This window comes from Myripristis murdjan, chromosome 4 (assembly GCF_902150065.1).
Source record: "Myripristis murdjan chromosome 4, fMyrMur1.1, whole genome shotgun sequence".
Taxonomy (NCBI): Eukaryota; Metazoa; Chordata; class Actinopteri; order Holocentriformes; family Holocentridae; genus Myripristis; species Myripristis murdjan.
Genome location: NC_043983.1, coordinates 4144788 through 4162435, shown reverse-complemented (window position 1 = coordinate 4162435; position 17648 = coordinate 4144788). Strand labels below are relative to the sequence as shown.

The following is a 17648-nucleotide window of genomic DNA, read 5'->3' as shown; positions in this document are numbered from 1 at the left end:
TCAGTCTGTTGTGACATGACATTACTGGATGGACTTTTCCACAGTGAATGTTTTCCTCCGTTTGGTCCACTTTTTATTGCCCCCTCTCTCCTCCACCAGCACTACAAACTATTTAAAGAGTTTCATCCTTTGTTTAATGTATAATGGTCGTCCAGCCTGTGTGCACACATCAGCTGGACGTTGAAGGGTTTGGACCAGAGCTTCTGCAGAGCGATCTCCACCTCTGTTCATCAAGTATCATTTTTACCATTTTGTGCTTGATCTTTAATATGACTTGCTGTGGTCTTGACCTTCCTGGACTTGGTCTTGACACTATCTCAACTGGATTTGGTCTTGGAAATGATCTGAATCTGAGTAAGGTGGTCTTGACTTACATCTGTGATGAACTATTAACGCATGGACATTTGCACACTCCCTCTTGATGAAGTCAAGAACTCTGGCCTGTCAGGGTAGTAGGGCTTTCATTATAACCACTTTACTGCAGTCATGTGATGCTTACCGCAGGGTTGAGCTCATTACTGTCATCACCTGCAGTGTTTTTTTTTCTGCCAGAATTTTATATTTCCAGAACAGAAGGTCGTAGAGACACGGGACCAAGACCAGTGTGTTCAGAGTCTCTGAAAACACTGTTAGGAGGCTTGTTCTGGAGATACGGGCCAAAAGCCAATTTGAGAAATGAGAAATTTTTCATTGTGTGGCTTGGCCTGCAGTACCACCTGGATATTAAAGCAATAAGCGGCTCCAAATCCTGGGAAGACGTTGCATTTTCATTGCGGTAAGAGAAAACCCACACCATGACAGCCCTAAGTGTAAATGTTTCAAATTCCTAATAAATATTTCATGACACTACCTGTGTGTGTTAATTAGCTTTTTTTTCCACCTCAAGATGTAGGTGAGCAGTTTTACTCTGAAATAACTTAATTCAAATCTTTTGTATCCTGATGATCCAAGAAGTTGTTCACTGCAAAAACGCAAAATCTTACCAAGATTATTTGTCTTATTTCAAGTCAAAAATGTCTTATTTCTAGTCAAAATATCTCATTACACTTAAAATAAGACATGATCACCTCAGAAGTAAATTGTTTTTAGACAATTTTCAAGTGAAAATTCACTTGAAACAAGTGAAAATTTGCTTGTTTCATTGGCAAAATTTGCCAGTGGAAAAAGTGAAAATTCACTTGAAATAAGTGAAAATTAGCTAGAAACAAGAAACAAATTTTGCCAATGAAACAAGCAAATTTTCACTTGTTTCAAGCAAATTTTCACTTGAAACAAGAGACAATTGTCTAAAAACAAGTTACTTCTGAGGTGATCATGTCTTATTTTAAGTGTAATGAGATATTTTGACTAGGAATAAGACATTTTTGACTTGAAATAAGACAAATAATCTTGGTAAGATTTTGAGTTTTTGCAGTGTTCTGTCTGGTGGCTCTTCTGTACAGCTTTTCACAGCTCGGCCTGTCTTTCCCCTGAGTGTTCCTGAGAAACACTGAGCAAGTCGAGTCCTGTTTGTGTTCGAGAGCAGCAGATAACATCATGTAACCCTCCTGGCACCCCCTTTGAAAGCAGGCCAATATGAAAACGTTTTTTTGAGTGCCTCATCACGACATTTGTGGCATCCCATACTTAATCAATAGCATGCATAACACCTTGGTTAAACCCACAGCACTGTGCAGTGTGGGAACACCATGGTACACTTAGGCAGGCAAAAATACCTCCCCTCATAAGTAGAAAAGGCACAGAAGCTGAACCAGCGTCTGCAAGACTTTTTCATCTTCCAATCAGTGAGTTATGTTTCCAGAGGACACGTCTAAAGTGCCTTCAGGCTTAATGCAATTAATGTCTTTCTGTCTTTGAAAAGGGTTGCAGAATGAGGCAATACATGGGTTTAGAAACCGAATAGAGCAATGCAACTGTTTGTGTCGAGTTCGAGAAGGGGAAGCTAAATTGACTAAGGAGGATCAGTTTATGCCTCACGTAGACACTGCCTGCAGAAAAAAAAAAAAAACATGAAGGATTTTGTTCCTTTTGTAGCTTATGCATTCCATTGGAAGTCCTCAGAATGGACTGACATTCATTTCAAAACACGTTACTGCTCTCACCTGAACAGCAGCACTCTCTTGCAAATACAGTTCAGGGAAGTAGACTTCTGGCTGAAGAAAAGTGAAAGTATGAAGCTATTAAGTGGCTGAACCGGTCCACTAAACCAGTGGTTCTCATCCTGGAAGTCAGGAGGTCATTTTTGAGGGTTTCAAGATGACTAATGCATAGGAGGAAGAAAAACTTTTGTTTTTCTTTCTTCCTCCTTTTGAAAAGGTTGACATGTTTTAGATGCACTGTTCTGGATACGCAGCCTGAGACAGGTTTGCAAATAGGCACTGGTTTGTTCAAAGGGCTCATGAGCAGAAAAGCTTGAGAACCACTGCACTACCTGCTTACTGTGTAATAACTCATTTTTCAGGAGGTGAAAAAAGTCTAAATATTACCTTTAAATGTATTAATCAAGCTTGAAGCGAGAACTATCTGAAATTGGAGCACATGGTTTGCAGGGATGCAGTTTGAAGCATAACTTGACCTCCTGCTTGAATACTAAGAGTAAACCCTGTTTGAAAAATCTTTAAACACAAAAAGATGTTTGTGGTGCCATAAGCAAGATTTCTACCCCACTGGGCTTAATGACTGTAATATTGTGCTTTGAAATACCTTTGATTGCAGTTGCTTTTGAAATTTACCATCTTACCTGCCTCCGACTGCTGCCTAATCATAGCAGCCCTCAGTCTCCTCTCATAGTTTTAGTGACTCCGCAGCATGAAGACAAAAAGCAGTTCAACATATTTGGTATTCCACAATGCATTTATTCTTTCCTGACATTTAAAAATAGCGTTTACTAAACATAAGCAGACAAGACTGTGCATGGCTGCACCTCTGTACAACATTTTCGTACCTTGACACCATAAATAAAAATCTATAAACATTGGTTCAGTAAAAATTCTGTCTCTCAAGATTCTTTAAACACACACAAAATAACTGAATTTGTACAACTTTTACAAAGTGACCTCCCCCCGCCCCATCGCATGAACATTTACATTCCAGTATTTCCATTCAAGAGCTTTAGAGCTAAAAGCCAACATCCCAAATCTATCAAGAACCAGTTTGTGAATTAGGAGTGCTGCCAGTTAGCGGACTGTACACATGACACACCCCCAGCATGACGCTGAAAAACCAGACCGGATCCTGCTACTGTATACAAGGCCTCCATCCCGTGCTGCAGTGTGAAGCCCCCGTGGGGTCAGCTGAGAAGACAAAGAGCCATGTGCAAATCTGTACTCGCAGTTTAGAAAACTGTGCACGCAGTTTCCCACGATTTACAAATCCATGGGCACAGATTAGAGGACAGACTTATACATGGCTTTTTTTTTTTTTTTTTCCTTTTTAAATCATCTGACCGTGGGGGGTCTCCACACATTAAGTGACAGGAAGATTCAAATCTTGTTTTCATTTGGCAACATGAGGAAGGACATGATAAACAGACAGGCAGGAAGAAATCGGAAAGAAAAAAAAATTCTAATGGCGGTACTGGACAATGTGATTAATTAAACTGGCTAAAATGAGACTTCTTATACCAGCAAAGCCTCACATAGGTCCAAAAACATCTCCAGGGTTCAATAAGATTCATCCTAAAAAAGAAGAGAAAAACATCACCTATTTTTCTCATGTATTAGTTGTTGAAAAGATAAACAGAAAGGAAAAAAAAAAAACAACAACAGAGGGGGGAATCAAATTTATGCCCACTCGCTATGGCAGCTGCTGCGCCCCAAAATGACAACACAATGTCCACGACGTAAATGTACTTTAGTGAAGTAAGCGTTAGTGTTGAAATGCTGATGACACCATGTGAAGATTGCATTCCTCCGCCAGGAAAGGATTAGCTGACCTTTCAGAGTATTCAGTTCAGAAAAACCACTAAACACTCTGAGGACCGCTATTTTTCAATATACAGGTTTACATATTCTAACACTCTGCAGTTGAGACATCGGTCTATTTGTTGATTTTAAAATCAAACTGGCAAAATCTGGTGCTAAAGAACTTTGGTTTGAAAGTCAAGGATTTGGTAGTATAAGAAAAACTTATGTTTTCATATGAAATATGAAAACAACTCTCTCATCCCATCTCCTACCACTGTTATTACTAAGTGTATGTTTTATATCTTATTGTATCTTTCTGTATTCTTTCCTTTTCTCTACTTGTTTTATTACTTTAATCTCGTATGTTCACACAAGCCCTTCCAGACACAGGTGCTGCGAATTGGCATGGGCTCTGAACACTGACACTTGCATCAGATCACTGTTTTCCACCACAAAATGAGGGGGAAAAAAAACTCTTAATGTTGCAAAATGTTGAAATACTTTTCAGACGTATCTCTGCATAATCCATTCCTGCTGAGGAAACACATTCCTCTTACTGTTCATGCAGCGTATGCATTAGCACCGACTTCACAAATCTTCATAATTCCAGGCTGTAAAATGGCCCGGGTCAGAATCAGAATCAACATTGGCCTGGTGCTTCATTTCCCTCCTTGCTGGAGCCTCCATGTTTGCAGCTGAACAGAACAGCTGCAGGTGCCTGGGTCTCCACAAACCATCTCAGCAATAACATAACTTAACATATTACTTGATCCACTGATTCAGGATGAAGTCAGCAGATGATTTATGGAAAGCCTTGACCCATAGCAGACCTGGAGAGCTCCTTGCTCGACTACATCTCCAGACCCAATGCCATCCATGTGTTTGAAACTGCCAGACGATCACTGAGCAAACATGATGTAGGCTAGTAGATGATGAAAAGCCCAGCCAGGTGAAAATTCCCCCTCTCTTACCATCTTTACCTAAATCATATCTTCTTAAACATCTAATAAACCATTTCTTAACACCCATACCAGGGTCTGAAATGAACATCAGTTGCATCAACTGCCAAAGGCTATAAAAATGATAGTGGATAAATCAATAAACAAAACTGTCACACTGGCCATTTTTTAGATAACATTTGAATACCATCTTAATTTACATAGGGTATTTGATCATTTAAGCTGAACTCAAATGTACTTAATGATAAATTACAATGTTGATACATTGTATAAGTCAGTAAGTTTTAAATCAAATACCTACATTTGCTCTAGTGCAGTCAGTGTTTCACACAGTACTAGATTCCACATAGGAAACACATAGGAAACAGCTCTTGGCAGTCGAGCCAGCAAGTTCAATCCAGACGCTGATCACACAAAAGAAATGTTTTCAAACAACTGTATATAACGCAGATAGCATAATATACTGTTTGAAACCTGATTTGTACTTGATATTGCTGCAGCGTGACGGGGAGACGCTTGGTGTGCATCAAAGTCAGCTTAAGCTCTAGGAAATGACAACAATCAAATAACTCCACACGCAGTACAACACCACCCTTTACAGATCAAATCAATACAGCATCTTGTGACAACTCTTATGATTGCCAATTTTGTTCAAATAATAAATCAATAATTATAACGAAGCCTCTAGTCCTTCTGAAATTAGAGTTTGACTTGTAATTGCACGAACCATACCGCCTGATATCCTGCATGCCTCTTTCTCAGTCACACTAACAATGTGAACTCCTGGGTCTCTAGACTTTAAATGAAATACTCGCCTCTACAAAGTCACTTGAGAGAGTCACAGTCGCATGTGCATATCAAATTAAGTTGTTTTAGGATGTGCAAACTTCAAATGTAAAGGCCTAAAGTCACCTGGAAGGGGAGAATATCGCTCTCTGCCCGTTGCAAGGTGAAGATAACAAATCAACTACTCATGAAATAGTCTGACAAACAGAACTGATAAAGGATAAAAATCTGAATTGTTCAAGTTAATGCCCCACCTCTGAACTAATTTACATCATAGCTTAACTCATTTGAACAACTCCCACCTTCACTATCACGCACATTTTCCATCATTAGACTCCATAAGAAAAAACAAACAAGAGCGTCTACTAGGCAGATGACTTATTGCATACAAGATAGATTTTTTCTTATTTATTTTGGTGAACCCCATTTGAAGTCAACTTTTTTTTTTTTTTACATTTAGACTCTACAGTAATGAAAGAAAACCCTTTGCTTCCTTGCTCATAACCTCACAGGGGGCAGGTCTTTGGGCAGGTCACTGACTGCTCTGGGTAACAGAGCGAGTCTCGCTGTCAACGCCTCCGACAAGGTTGTGGTTTGTGGCGGCTCCAAGACCCGGACCCTGTCTTCCTGGAGCTTTCATGTTATTGGAGAAGCGTCTTCATTATCATGGCAGTTTAAGACGCTTGCTGATAACAGGTTTTGCTCAGACATCAATTAAATCAATATGAAGCTTGATTTCTCCAACTAATAAGAGCAGCAGCTTTATGAAATCCAAGTGACAGCTTCTTAAAGGATACAATGAATTTTTACATTATGGGGGAAACTTTCAACATTAAGTCCAGGTTGACAAATGAAAAGTTTTCTCCACAGTCCATAAGTGGCAAATGTACACATAAATTTCACCGAGTTCATGTACATTTTAGTGGGCAAATTCAGATTCAGATTCACATTTTGGAGACTTCAAAACCAGTTCCCCAGAAGCTGGTGGAGTCCAAAAAACTTGAGACATCAGACCAAATTTTCAAATGCAACAAATTTCCCATCTTAACCGTTTTCTCTTACCTGATATTCCAGTTTTTGAGCATCAGTAGCATTCTTACTGAAACAATCAGAATCCACAAGCCTAAAGCTAGCTAGCTTGTAATGCAACAGACCAGTGAGGTCAACAATTTCGAAAATTTGTTTTCAGAGAAGCTGGAGGACAAATACATACAATTTCTTCCCACATTATGACAAGTGTTGTTTCAAGAAAACAATAATTCATTTAAACCAACATCCAAAATACCTGCACTAAGCTTTGTTCATTAGAAGATGAACCACTACAGACACTGAGTGCTCCTAGTCAATAATTAGAGCTGATATCCTTTCCTCTGAAAGTAAACAAAATACCCTCCAACAAGTCATGGCTGGTTGGGAAAACAAAACTCAGTCAGATGGTTCCAGATGGTAAGGTGCCATTTCTTCAACCAGCATCCCTCCCAACCTCGTCATGAATCCGACACATGGCGGAGTTGAGATTACATGGCTTCATCAATCAACCATGGGTGTTTTGTTTTGGCTCAAACCATCCCACAAAGTCTGTACCAAAGTAATAAATAACAACGACAGGTGGCAAAGCTGCTAGAAAGTGATGTTTAGAGCAGGCGGGGCACAGGAGAGGTCAAGACACTGGCCCTTTCACGACTGACTCGTCTCATTCCCCCCTCCCCCACAGACAGCACTTGCCTTCGGTCACTTGTTTGGAGTTTGGCTTTAGAAAGCCCACAATAGGTGGGGGGGGGGGCAGCTACATACAGTTAAGTCTGCGGCAGATGCCCTGGGGCAGGACGGACACTCCAGCCTACACCACGTACTGGTGGTTGCCGCTGTAGTTCATCGAGTAGGCCTGCCGGCTGTACTGGAAGTGGTCGGTCAGCACGTTGTTCCAGCTGTGCTGAGGCTCCGAGCCGTGGGACAAAGGCACTGACCCGTTGGCCTGGATCTTCTCCAGTCCTGGGTTGTCGAAGGAAATCAGGTCCTGCTTGGTGCTGGGCAGCAGCTTCTTCTCTCTGTTGGCGTCATACTTGGCCTGATGGCAGGAGAGAAGGACAAATGCATTTAGGAGACCACATGGAATTCGCCCTCCTAGGGTGCATTCATGTTGTTGTGTTTCATTTAAAAGAGTTTAGTCCTCCATATCTACATGTCTACATTGCTCTGGCTGACATGGCCTATGAACCCCATCAACAGAAAACGGCAAAAAGACAAGTTCCATTTTGAAGGAACAATAAATATAAAGATGTCTTCATCATTCAACTTTTCTCTCTCTTCCTCTCTCCATCTGAATTAACCCTTTTGTTGTCCCTTCCCTCCTTCCCTCCTCCCTCCTTACCCCTCTGATTACCTAACATCCAGCGACCAGGCTGGCTCACCTTGTTGTAGAGGAAGACCCCGACTATGGCCGTCATCATGCCCAGGACGTTGGTGGTGGTGACAGGGTTGCGCAGCATCAGCAGTGAGATGCTGATGACCATGATCCTCTTGGTGGCGTTGGCCACAGCGTAGCTCAGGGGGCTGACCAGGTTGAGCACACTGAAGGCGATGACGTTCTGGGCAAAGTTGCAGAAGCCGCTCACCAGCAGCAGGAGGAAGGTGCTGGTCCAGCCAGACACGTCCGACTGGCAGGACGGCAGCGAGGACACGCGGTTAGGTCACATTCAGGCTGGAAAACTACCAGCAGCCACAAACCAAAATACAATACATTGACCTTGGCTGTTTTTCTACCTGAAGCTGTCACATCGTCCTGCGAGCCACTTAGTTAATGGGTTGCTCCATTGTGGCTGATGGTGGGGGTGTAGCTGCAACTATGCATTGCTTTTCATTATTGAATCTCTCTGTGATGAGCTAGCAAAGTTAGCTAGGAAGCACTAATTAGATAGCATTAATAGATAATCATAAATCAATTACTTCAGAGTGTGAGCATTTTCTCAGCACTGTTTGTGATGATTATTTCAGTAATCTATCAAATAAAATCTGTGGTAAATTATCCTTTGGGCATTTCCACAGCAACAGCAGAGAGAGACAGGAGAGGCGGGGAGAGAGTGAGGACAAAATGCAGCAAAGAGCCTGGGCCAGACTCAAACCCAGGCCACTGTGTTTAAGACTTAGCCCTGATACATGGTAAGGCTCTACCAGGTGAGCAACCAAGGAGCCCCGAGGGAAAACTATTGTTCATGAAACAGTCACATCACTACACTGCAAAAAGTCAAAATCCTACCAAGATTATTTGTCTTGTTTCAAGTAAAAATGTCTTATTTCTAGTCAAAATATCTCATTACACTTAAAATAAGACATGATCAGCTCAGAAATAACTTGTCAATTTTCACTTTTGCCACAATTTTGCCAATGAAACAAGCAATTTACTTGTTTCAAGTAAATTTTCACTTGAAACAAGTGAAAATTGTCTAAAGACAAGACTAAGCTGATCATGTCTTATTTTAAGTGTAATGAGATATTTTGACTAGAAATAAGACATTTTTACTTGAAATAAGACAAATAATCTTGGTAAGATTTTGACTTTTTGCAGTGTAGAAGGACAAAGAAGTATAGAAATCTGATTGGCTGATGATGGTACAACGCTCAACCATGGCAAACTTTGCTGAGCTGGCAGTTTTGTTTCCTGTCCACATATCAGTCACTCAGCTCTACAGGAAGTGAGCTGACATCTGGTGACATCTGGTTACAAGCCACTGTAGCCCGCTGACAAAAGACTTAGTTTGCTGTCCTGTTGCTAACAGTTGGTATTGGTGTCCACCTCTCTTCAAAGACTCATGTTGCTACTCACCAGGTCTCCTTCTACCAGAAACACTGAGAGGTCCACCAACACCCAGGTGGGCACCATGAAGATCACAGCGTTGAAGCCCAGGGTGTTGAGCAGCCTCAGGTGGTGGATCCGCGTGTCCCGCAGCACCTTGACACAAACAGCACATACAGGCTCTGAAATTAACACCCAGCATGTGCAATTCATCTAAAAGTCACACGTCACAACAAGCCAGTACGTTTGAGACCACACATATCAGTTCCTTGATTAAAGGCAGTCCATGGTCTTTGTCTGTTTTGCTGGCAATCATACACACTGAATATGAGCCAATCAAATCAAAGTGAATCAATAGCTCTCTATCAAAGAGGCTCCTGATTGGCACAAAGAAGTGATGTCTAAATTTAAAGTTCTCTGCTGTGTCAATCGTGTTAATTTGCATTTTGATGTTTTTACCTAATTGACCTGAGAATCCACGGTGCATGTGAGTGGTCACGTTTGGAAAAGATAACAGAACGAGACTCAAAACATTAAATCAAATCTCTGTTTAGGCCTATCGCTTCACCCATATGCTTCCCCACTGCTCAAATAAACTCATTTCAGGAAGAGAGAGAAAAAATCCCAGCACAAGCACTGGTTTAACGGAGACAAGCACCTCATAACCAGGAAAAGTAGGCCAGCAGCACAGGTATGTTACCATGAGAACAGCACAAGTGCATTTGAAACATTTCTGGAGCTCGTTCAAAATGCTGCCTCCCACTATCGTCCCTCAGTGGGCTAATCTATCATTTGTCACAAGTAATACCCATATTAAATGAAGTTTTACATGGATGCTTTTATCTTAAGTGCTTTGCAGTATCATAAGCCGCAGTGGGATTTGCACCCTTAAAGGACAATTCCGCTAGTTTTCAACCTAGGCCCTATTTTTCCACCTTTTGGTGGTTAATGACTGACAGGGACAAAGTGTTTTGGTGGTTAAAGGTGTCAGACACTTCGAATAACAATCTGAGCCGATCAGCAGCAAAACCAGCACCTTTAGTGGATGTAATCTGACTGGCAAACTTTTGTTCTCATCAGTCATTTGGACCCCAAAGGGAGAGAAATAGGGTCCATGTTGAAAAATACCAGAACTGTCCATTATCCTTAGACTGTTAGTGCTTGCCTGCAAACTGAGGTACACCGCTAGGATAATGCAGCTACCGACAATTAAAACACAACACTTGCGAGGTCATGTGATGCATGGCGGTGCGAGGACACTTACCTTTTTAGAGAAGATGTTCTGCAGGGAGAAGCAGAGTGTGGCGGCCAGAGCGCTGATCAAACCCGAAACATCGAAGGACAGCTCAGTCACCGTGGCCAGCAGCACTCCTCCAATGATGGGGATGAGAGATATGTACACCTAAGATGAGCACGGAGGCAGAAATGGCCAAAGTCGGCGTCAGCAGGAGCAGCAGTAACAACACTACCAACATTTCCAAGTAAAGATGTTTAAATCTAATGCATACACCATTGTAGCAAAACAATAAAATGCCTGTTTGTTACTTGGCAGCAGTTCTGAACCTGCGGTCCATGTTGGGAACCGCCTTCACAAAGCATTTTACACTCTTCAGCTGCAGGAGGCATCTGGAGGGAAATCTGCTGGATCGCTTTACGGCACAAAACAGCAAGAAGGCGTTTTTCTACCAAAGCAATGGGGCTGAAGCTTTCAAGTTTTCTGTCTGTGCAAGGAGAGAAAGGCCGATGGAAAACTCATCTCCAACATACTCTTCCTCTTCAGGGAAGAGGAGCTGGAAGCACTGGGGCTTATGGGAAAGGTGGAGCAACACTAATACTGACAGTACCACTGCTGGGACAGTGAGGCTGTTAAGTGTTTCACCATGAGGTCAGACGTTTATAGGAATTATTTATTCCAGTTTCTTGTTTAAAAAAATCATTTTTATCTGCCAAGTGAAATATTTAGGAGATAGGTGTTTTTAGTTAAAGAAACCATTGTATAAATAGTATATCAAAATCTTTTAGAAAATAAGCACATGGACATCTTTTGGACAGATTTCACTGGTGTGTGTGTGTGTCTGTGTCTATGTGTCGGGGGATGTAAGACTTGCATTAATCCCTTAAAAGAGTCTCTTGCTCTATCTAGAAAATATATTTCCCTTATTCAGAAAGAAGTGTAAACAACCGAGGTTTGCATAGGCAACCTGCCAACCACAGGATGCCAAGAGGGTGTTCAAAAATCAAGTAATTCTTGCACATGAAGGAAAACTACATCCAGCACTGCCTTTTATGCCCACATCCCAACACAAAGCACACAGTCCTGAGCTCTGTCACCTGGATCAGATGCTGCTGCTGACTCTTCCAGCACAGCTCCTCCAGTTACAGGCGTGCAGATGAGCCCAACCAAATGTTACGCGAAAGCTTTTGTGTGTCTCATCTTTACTGCTTGCTATTTACAACAGAAATGAAAATGTAATGTAAAAATGTATGGTTTTGTAAGCAAAGGGGCTTCAGTAATGTTCAGTGGTGAGTTTCACCTTCGAGCAGGCATCTGTTTCATCAGGGTAGGTGTCGCGTGTTTCCAATAGCAGCTATCTCATTTTGGAATTAGAAAAGTTCCACTGGCTGCCTGGCTCGTTGGTTCATGATTAAACGCTGCAACAGGATGCAAGATAAGGAAGCTGAGCAGCTCTCAGAAACAACTGGCTCAACACTGAAAGGCCAATACAGGAGAGCAGGCAAAACAAACAGTGCAGGTGCTTGGTGACGTGTGGGATTTGCCAGCCTGTTTGAGACGCCGTGTCTGTTTTAGCATGACACCTGATTTCTGTCCTATTTCAGCTGTTCTGGTATATTCTGAAAATTCATATTAAAAGCTTTCTGCACGGTACAATGTACTCACAGGCATTCTCTTCTTAAGTTAATCAAAATAGTTGTTGTGTAGTCTATGATATCTGGCCCTTTTCGTGCCGACATTTAAAGCAGATTCTGGATCAACTCTAGTCTGGAGTGCTGTCACGATGAACTTATTTTCATAAATTCACTCATTATTCTATATAGTCATTCACTCCGATGATGTAATGGCTTTCTGATACAACTGACATTTCTCAGTCTAGCTCTGGTGGCTGCTCCGCACACAGGCGGTCCACACATACAGGACAGCATTAACTCTGACCAGCCTCTATCCATCCCCCCTCCTATGACTGGACCTGGACACACAGTCAACTGTGGGCTCTTAACTAAACATGACAAGCTGATGTTAGACTCGGCCTCAACTTCAAGTGTCCCAACACCTGGATGGGAAATCATGCAGTGTTCAAGAAATGTCAAAAACTTTTAAAAAAGGCTGTGAAAGAGCCCTTAAAATAAAAAAAAAATTCCAGGTAGGAAATTCAGGCAAGATTTCTTGGCTCTGACTCTCGCCTGTGGCATTTATCTGACATCATGTCAGCATGGAGGTAAACTCCGTAAGTGTTTATGATCCCCAAAACACACTTTCAGCACTGCGTCACCCTAAGCCTCTTCCAACACGGCTGTTACATGGGAAACAGAAATTTTAAGTTTCTCCTCTGGTTTCCCCAGAACCTCCACCGGAACACAAGGAGACTGTAGCTCCTAAAAACTGGGTATTTCCTAACTTTGAACAAAACACTCTAACAGCCACTCAGTACCACTTCAAACAACACAGCGTTTAGTCTGAAGTCTGATGTGACCATGTCAGCAAATTATTTCCTGGTGTGTGGATGTGCGGCACAGGAACCTGTGTTTTGTCTTTAAAGTTGGCTCTGGTTAGGGTTAGGGTTAGGAAGTGTTGCCTTCTAGGGATCTTTTAGGACAAGAAAAGTACCATGACCACAACACGGCAGCATGCAGTTAAGTGATGCGTGTGTGAACCGTCCCGAGCTGACTGAACGCACTGGATTCCCCTCTTGTGGCTCGTTGTGGCCAAAAGAGTACAAACCCTTCGGCAACATGTGTTTCAAACTAAAGAATGAACAAAAATAATCTAGCTGGCTTGTAAAAATCTGACAGAAGCAAGAGAATATTGTGCTTTACAAGCAACCCTGTGGAAATGAAACCCAGTTTGTGCTTTGAGCGCCCTCCCCCAGAGGGTCTGGTCATGTGGGGACAAAAGGCTGTGCAGGTGGCAGAAACATGAGATGCAGCACAGGTTCAGCTTGTGCCACATCACCACTGCTGCGTCTCAAACACTAACACAGAGCCAGCCTTATGCCTTTACTGTGCTGGACCTACTCACCTTTGTCGTCTGCTTCTCCCGCATGATAAGTCTCGACAGCAGCACAACCCATATCGGCATTGTGGCTTTAACTGTGGAAAAACAGGTGAGAGGGACAACGTCAGGATGAAATGTGCAACAATTTTTTTTTATTATTGACTACATGCCTCAGCCAACGATCAGTGATGGCCACAGATAAGGAAAACTGAATCATAATTCAAAGTACAACAGGAACACCAGTAATATTTAAACTTACGCAACAAAGTCATTATTTGGAAGCTGTAACTGTTACGTCCAAGACAGACACATCCTTGTCAAACAATCAACGTGCGTCACTCTGAACTTCACACACCTCTATGGTCCTACTTTACTTGTGTAGCAAGATGCCAGTAGTTTGTTCCTTGGTGGGCGTGTGTGTGTGAGTAACCAACAGCACAATATACAGTAGCGTTAATAAGCAGTGGAGTCATTTAAAATAAAACTGATCGAAGCATAAAAGGTCAGACTATCTTTAGGTTAACTATCAGCAACTGACTTTTAGCAGCAGTGGTTCCGCAGCTGGGATGCAGGGGTGTATGGGGTCCAAACATTTGATAATATAAACAAAAGCTTCTTTTAGCCTAGGTTAAATTTTAATTTTATCTGTATAGAAGAGAGTGAGGGGTGATTACTGTCTACACAGCATTCAATGTACAGCACTGAGACTGTACAATTAATTCAACAATTGGCCTAATTTCCAAAAAACCAGTATGCACCCACGTGAAGAAACCTACTAAAGAGGCTAAGTGGTCTAATGTGTATTTTTCATATGGCCATTTACATTAGGGTAGGGCTGTGACAACATGTTTATCTCCTGAGGCCATACTATCACGGTACTTGGGTGCTGATTCAATATTTAATGCAATTAAGCATTAAAATTCAATATTACTATTTATTGTGATAGCTGTTTTTGAATTCTCCTCTAATTTGTGGTTGTAAAGTTTCATGAGGCTGTGATTCTCCTAGAGGTCACTATAGGTCATTTTAGACAGTGATGTCAAGTTTGAAAAAATGGTCTGACTCCAGTGAAATGGCTGCTATGGGGGCTAACATCATCACACATTAATCTACAAGAGTCTCAGCTTTCCAGTCAAAGCCAACTGATGCAGCTCCAAGACTGTTTAGGCCCCAGTCTGCACAAACACACCATTTTACAACAGGCCACAAGAACACATGGGGACTGCAGGGTTTGTGGCCCAAACTGCATGGCATTAGCATGAGGTGGGCATGTCTGCAAAGGGGAGAGCCGTGGCTGCCCAGAGAACCCATTTTCATTCAGAGAGCTGGAGGTCAGAGGTCAAGGGAGCCCGCTGGAAAAATGGACAATATTTCTCAACTTTGGAGCAACGCTTCGTCCCCTTACCGACAACCAAGCAAGACACGCTTGGTACCAATGGTTTCAAATCGATTCGGTAATCTAAAAACAAACGCAAAATGAATCGTGTTACCTAAGTGGCTCGAGCCGCTGCAACACAGGACCAAGTTGGGAGACACGGACCCTCCCCCCTCCAAATAACATTAGCGTTACTTCAGCTAGCTAACTAACGGTGCGCAACTTGACCTAGTCATCCTTAAACGTAGTCACAAGCTGTCCAGCGGGAAGCTAATTGAAGTCCACGCAGAGGAAATAAGTCGCATCAAAGCATGTCTCTGTTGACCACGGACAAGACACGGAAAGCCACTAAATCAAGTCGCGGCTGCCGAGCAAACGTCAGCAGGCGGACGCGGCTAGCTGGACTCCTTCACCTAGCTAGCTGCCACCAGCCGGCCGGCCTCGCGTTACACAAGATTGAGCCCCAAAACCCGCTCCACTTACCCGTGTGTGCGTATGAAACCGGAACTTTCCATATGCTGAAGTGAGCCGACACAGATGCAAAGTATTTTCCGAAAGCTAAAGGGACGATGTACCAGCGGTAGTATCTGCTCGGCAGTTCTGTTTGAGGGACTCCCCAAGCCCGCAGTAACGGAGGGAGGAAGACGACGATTGACATTATGTGGAAGAGAGAAACAGTGACAGGATATGGGAATCCATTGAGGATGATTTTGTTTACGATGTTGCCTCCGGAGCTGACTGTGTACCAGCACACGCACAGGAAAAATATCCGGATCCCTTCCTTGACTGGGGGACGCTCCACCGCAGCCATCTTCCAGCTCGGAGTGACCGGCGGTGTGCGGTGGCACCGAGCCTAGCACGGTTCTCCTGGCTCGCGTCAAGATACCTACAGTTAACACCGCTGTTTCCGGTTAGGGTCTTCAAAGTAAAGGCCTCTTCGAGAAGCTACTTTTCAGATGAAGTCGTACATGCTGCCATTTCAGAATCAGAAACACTTTATTGATCTTCGAGAGGAAATTGGGTCAGTGGCAGTTGCTCAAATTCCCAAGAGAAGAATTCATTTATAAGGAATAGAAGAACAAATATAAATAGATGTGCTTTATGAATTTTGTTTAAAAAATAGATGTGCATTATTTATAAATATATGCATTAATCTCTCATTAATCATAGTTGTAAAAAAGTATGCACATTATGTCTTAATATGTGCATTAGTCCAAACACATGTTACAACAATAAATGCAGAAACAAGTAATTGAACATATGTAAATAGTCTACCCATACAGACCATATACACACAGGGATATTGTACTTTTGAATTGTTGTCCTACAAGTATAAATTACTGCACACTTATATGGTTAAATAAACAGTTTAATTTTTTAAATAGTTCCTTCACATTGGGAGAAATTTAACCATAGAAAAGCTACTCTCAAAGAAATATAGTTACAAGACAAACGTTGCATTAATTACTTCTCAATAACGATAGTAATAATGAGCAGCAAAGCTGCCATCAAGCAGCTGGAAAATGCCATATAACTTCTTAAGAATGAATAAAACCACTGCGACTAACAACAAGAAATGCTTTTAATGAAGACTTTGTAATAAATAAATGACTGATAAAAGGCTAGTGCATCGGTACACTCTTATCATAAGTTTTATGCCTTTATTTCGAAGGGAAAATCTTTCATTTCCGGGCGTGTTGTTGCTAACTATAAGCAACTTGACAACAACTGTAAAAAGTGAGACGTGGAGACAGCGCTACGTCACTTCCGCTATCCAGCTACGCAACGCTGCTGTGGTATCCTAGCTGTTTTAAAACATCTTGTCAACAATATTGATTCCCTCGTATAACTTAATACATTCACACGGAGTGTTTCACATTTTCCCCAAACCAATTACTGCTTTTTTTAAATCACTTTTTCATGTAAGTTGTATCAGTTTGATATGATGTTTAGACATATCATGCTTAACCCATTAATGGTAGACTGCACATTAATTAATAGTTCGTAAAATTTAGTCTTACAGGAGGGGACGCAATAGTACAACACGGACAGTATGTAAATCTCTCTCTCCCTCTTTATTAATATATCTGTGTTTATACACAGATATATTAATAAAGATATATCTGTTTATACACATATTATGTGTTTAAACACAATCACACGTTTGAATGTGCATTTGAATACACAAGCTGCTGCCTAGAGGCTGTGATGTGATACAGGCTATGCAAAACAAGTGGAAATGATTGCAGAGGGCTCCCAGTTCCCACCGCAGCTCTAATGCAAACCTCCAGAGGCTGTCAAGGACTTTCCAAGACAAAATCAAAGTGCCTCAAAAGAGATTCCCTTTTCTTTTCTTAGTACTGTTTTCAGCTCAAAAGTTCAGGAGGAATGAAGAGACAGGGCTGCAATCAGTGCATGGAACAAGATGGAAAACACATTCTGCAATATTCCTGTGAAGCAATCTGTTTACGAGACTACCTGATATTCCCTGACTTCAAACCATTTCTTGATATGAAATAAATTCTTAAAGTTCTCCAATATGTAGGATTTGTTATCAGCTGACTTTTGGTAGGAAAAGTCTCAAAGATATTTGTACCTA

General features: G+C 41.9%; 1 protein-coding gene across 1 annotated transcript; it reads right to left on the bottom strand.

The window, feature by feature from the left end:
- Window positions 1-3369: 3369 nt before the first annotated feature.
- Window positions 3370-15924, bottom strand: slc35e1 (solute carrier family 35 member E1). The gene is made up of 6 exons (XM_030049163.1): window positions 15533-15924; window positions 13699-13769; window positions 10708-10845; window positions 9474-9599; window positions 8062-8307; window positions 3370-7718 (listed from the first exon to the last, which is right to left on the bottom strand). Exons 1-6 carry the CDS (start codon window positions 15858-15860, stop codon window positions 7491-7493), a joined length of 1137 nt encoding a protein of 378 aa, XP_029905023.1. The 5' UTR covers window positions 15861-15924; the 3' UTR covers window positions 3370-7490.
- Between the last annotated feature and the right edge of the window lie 1724 nt (window positions 15925-17648).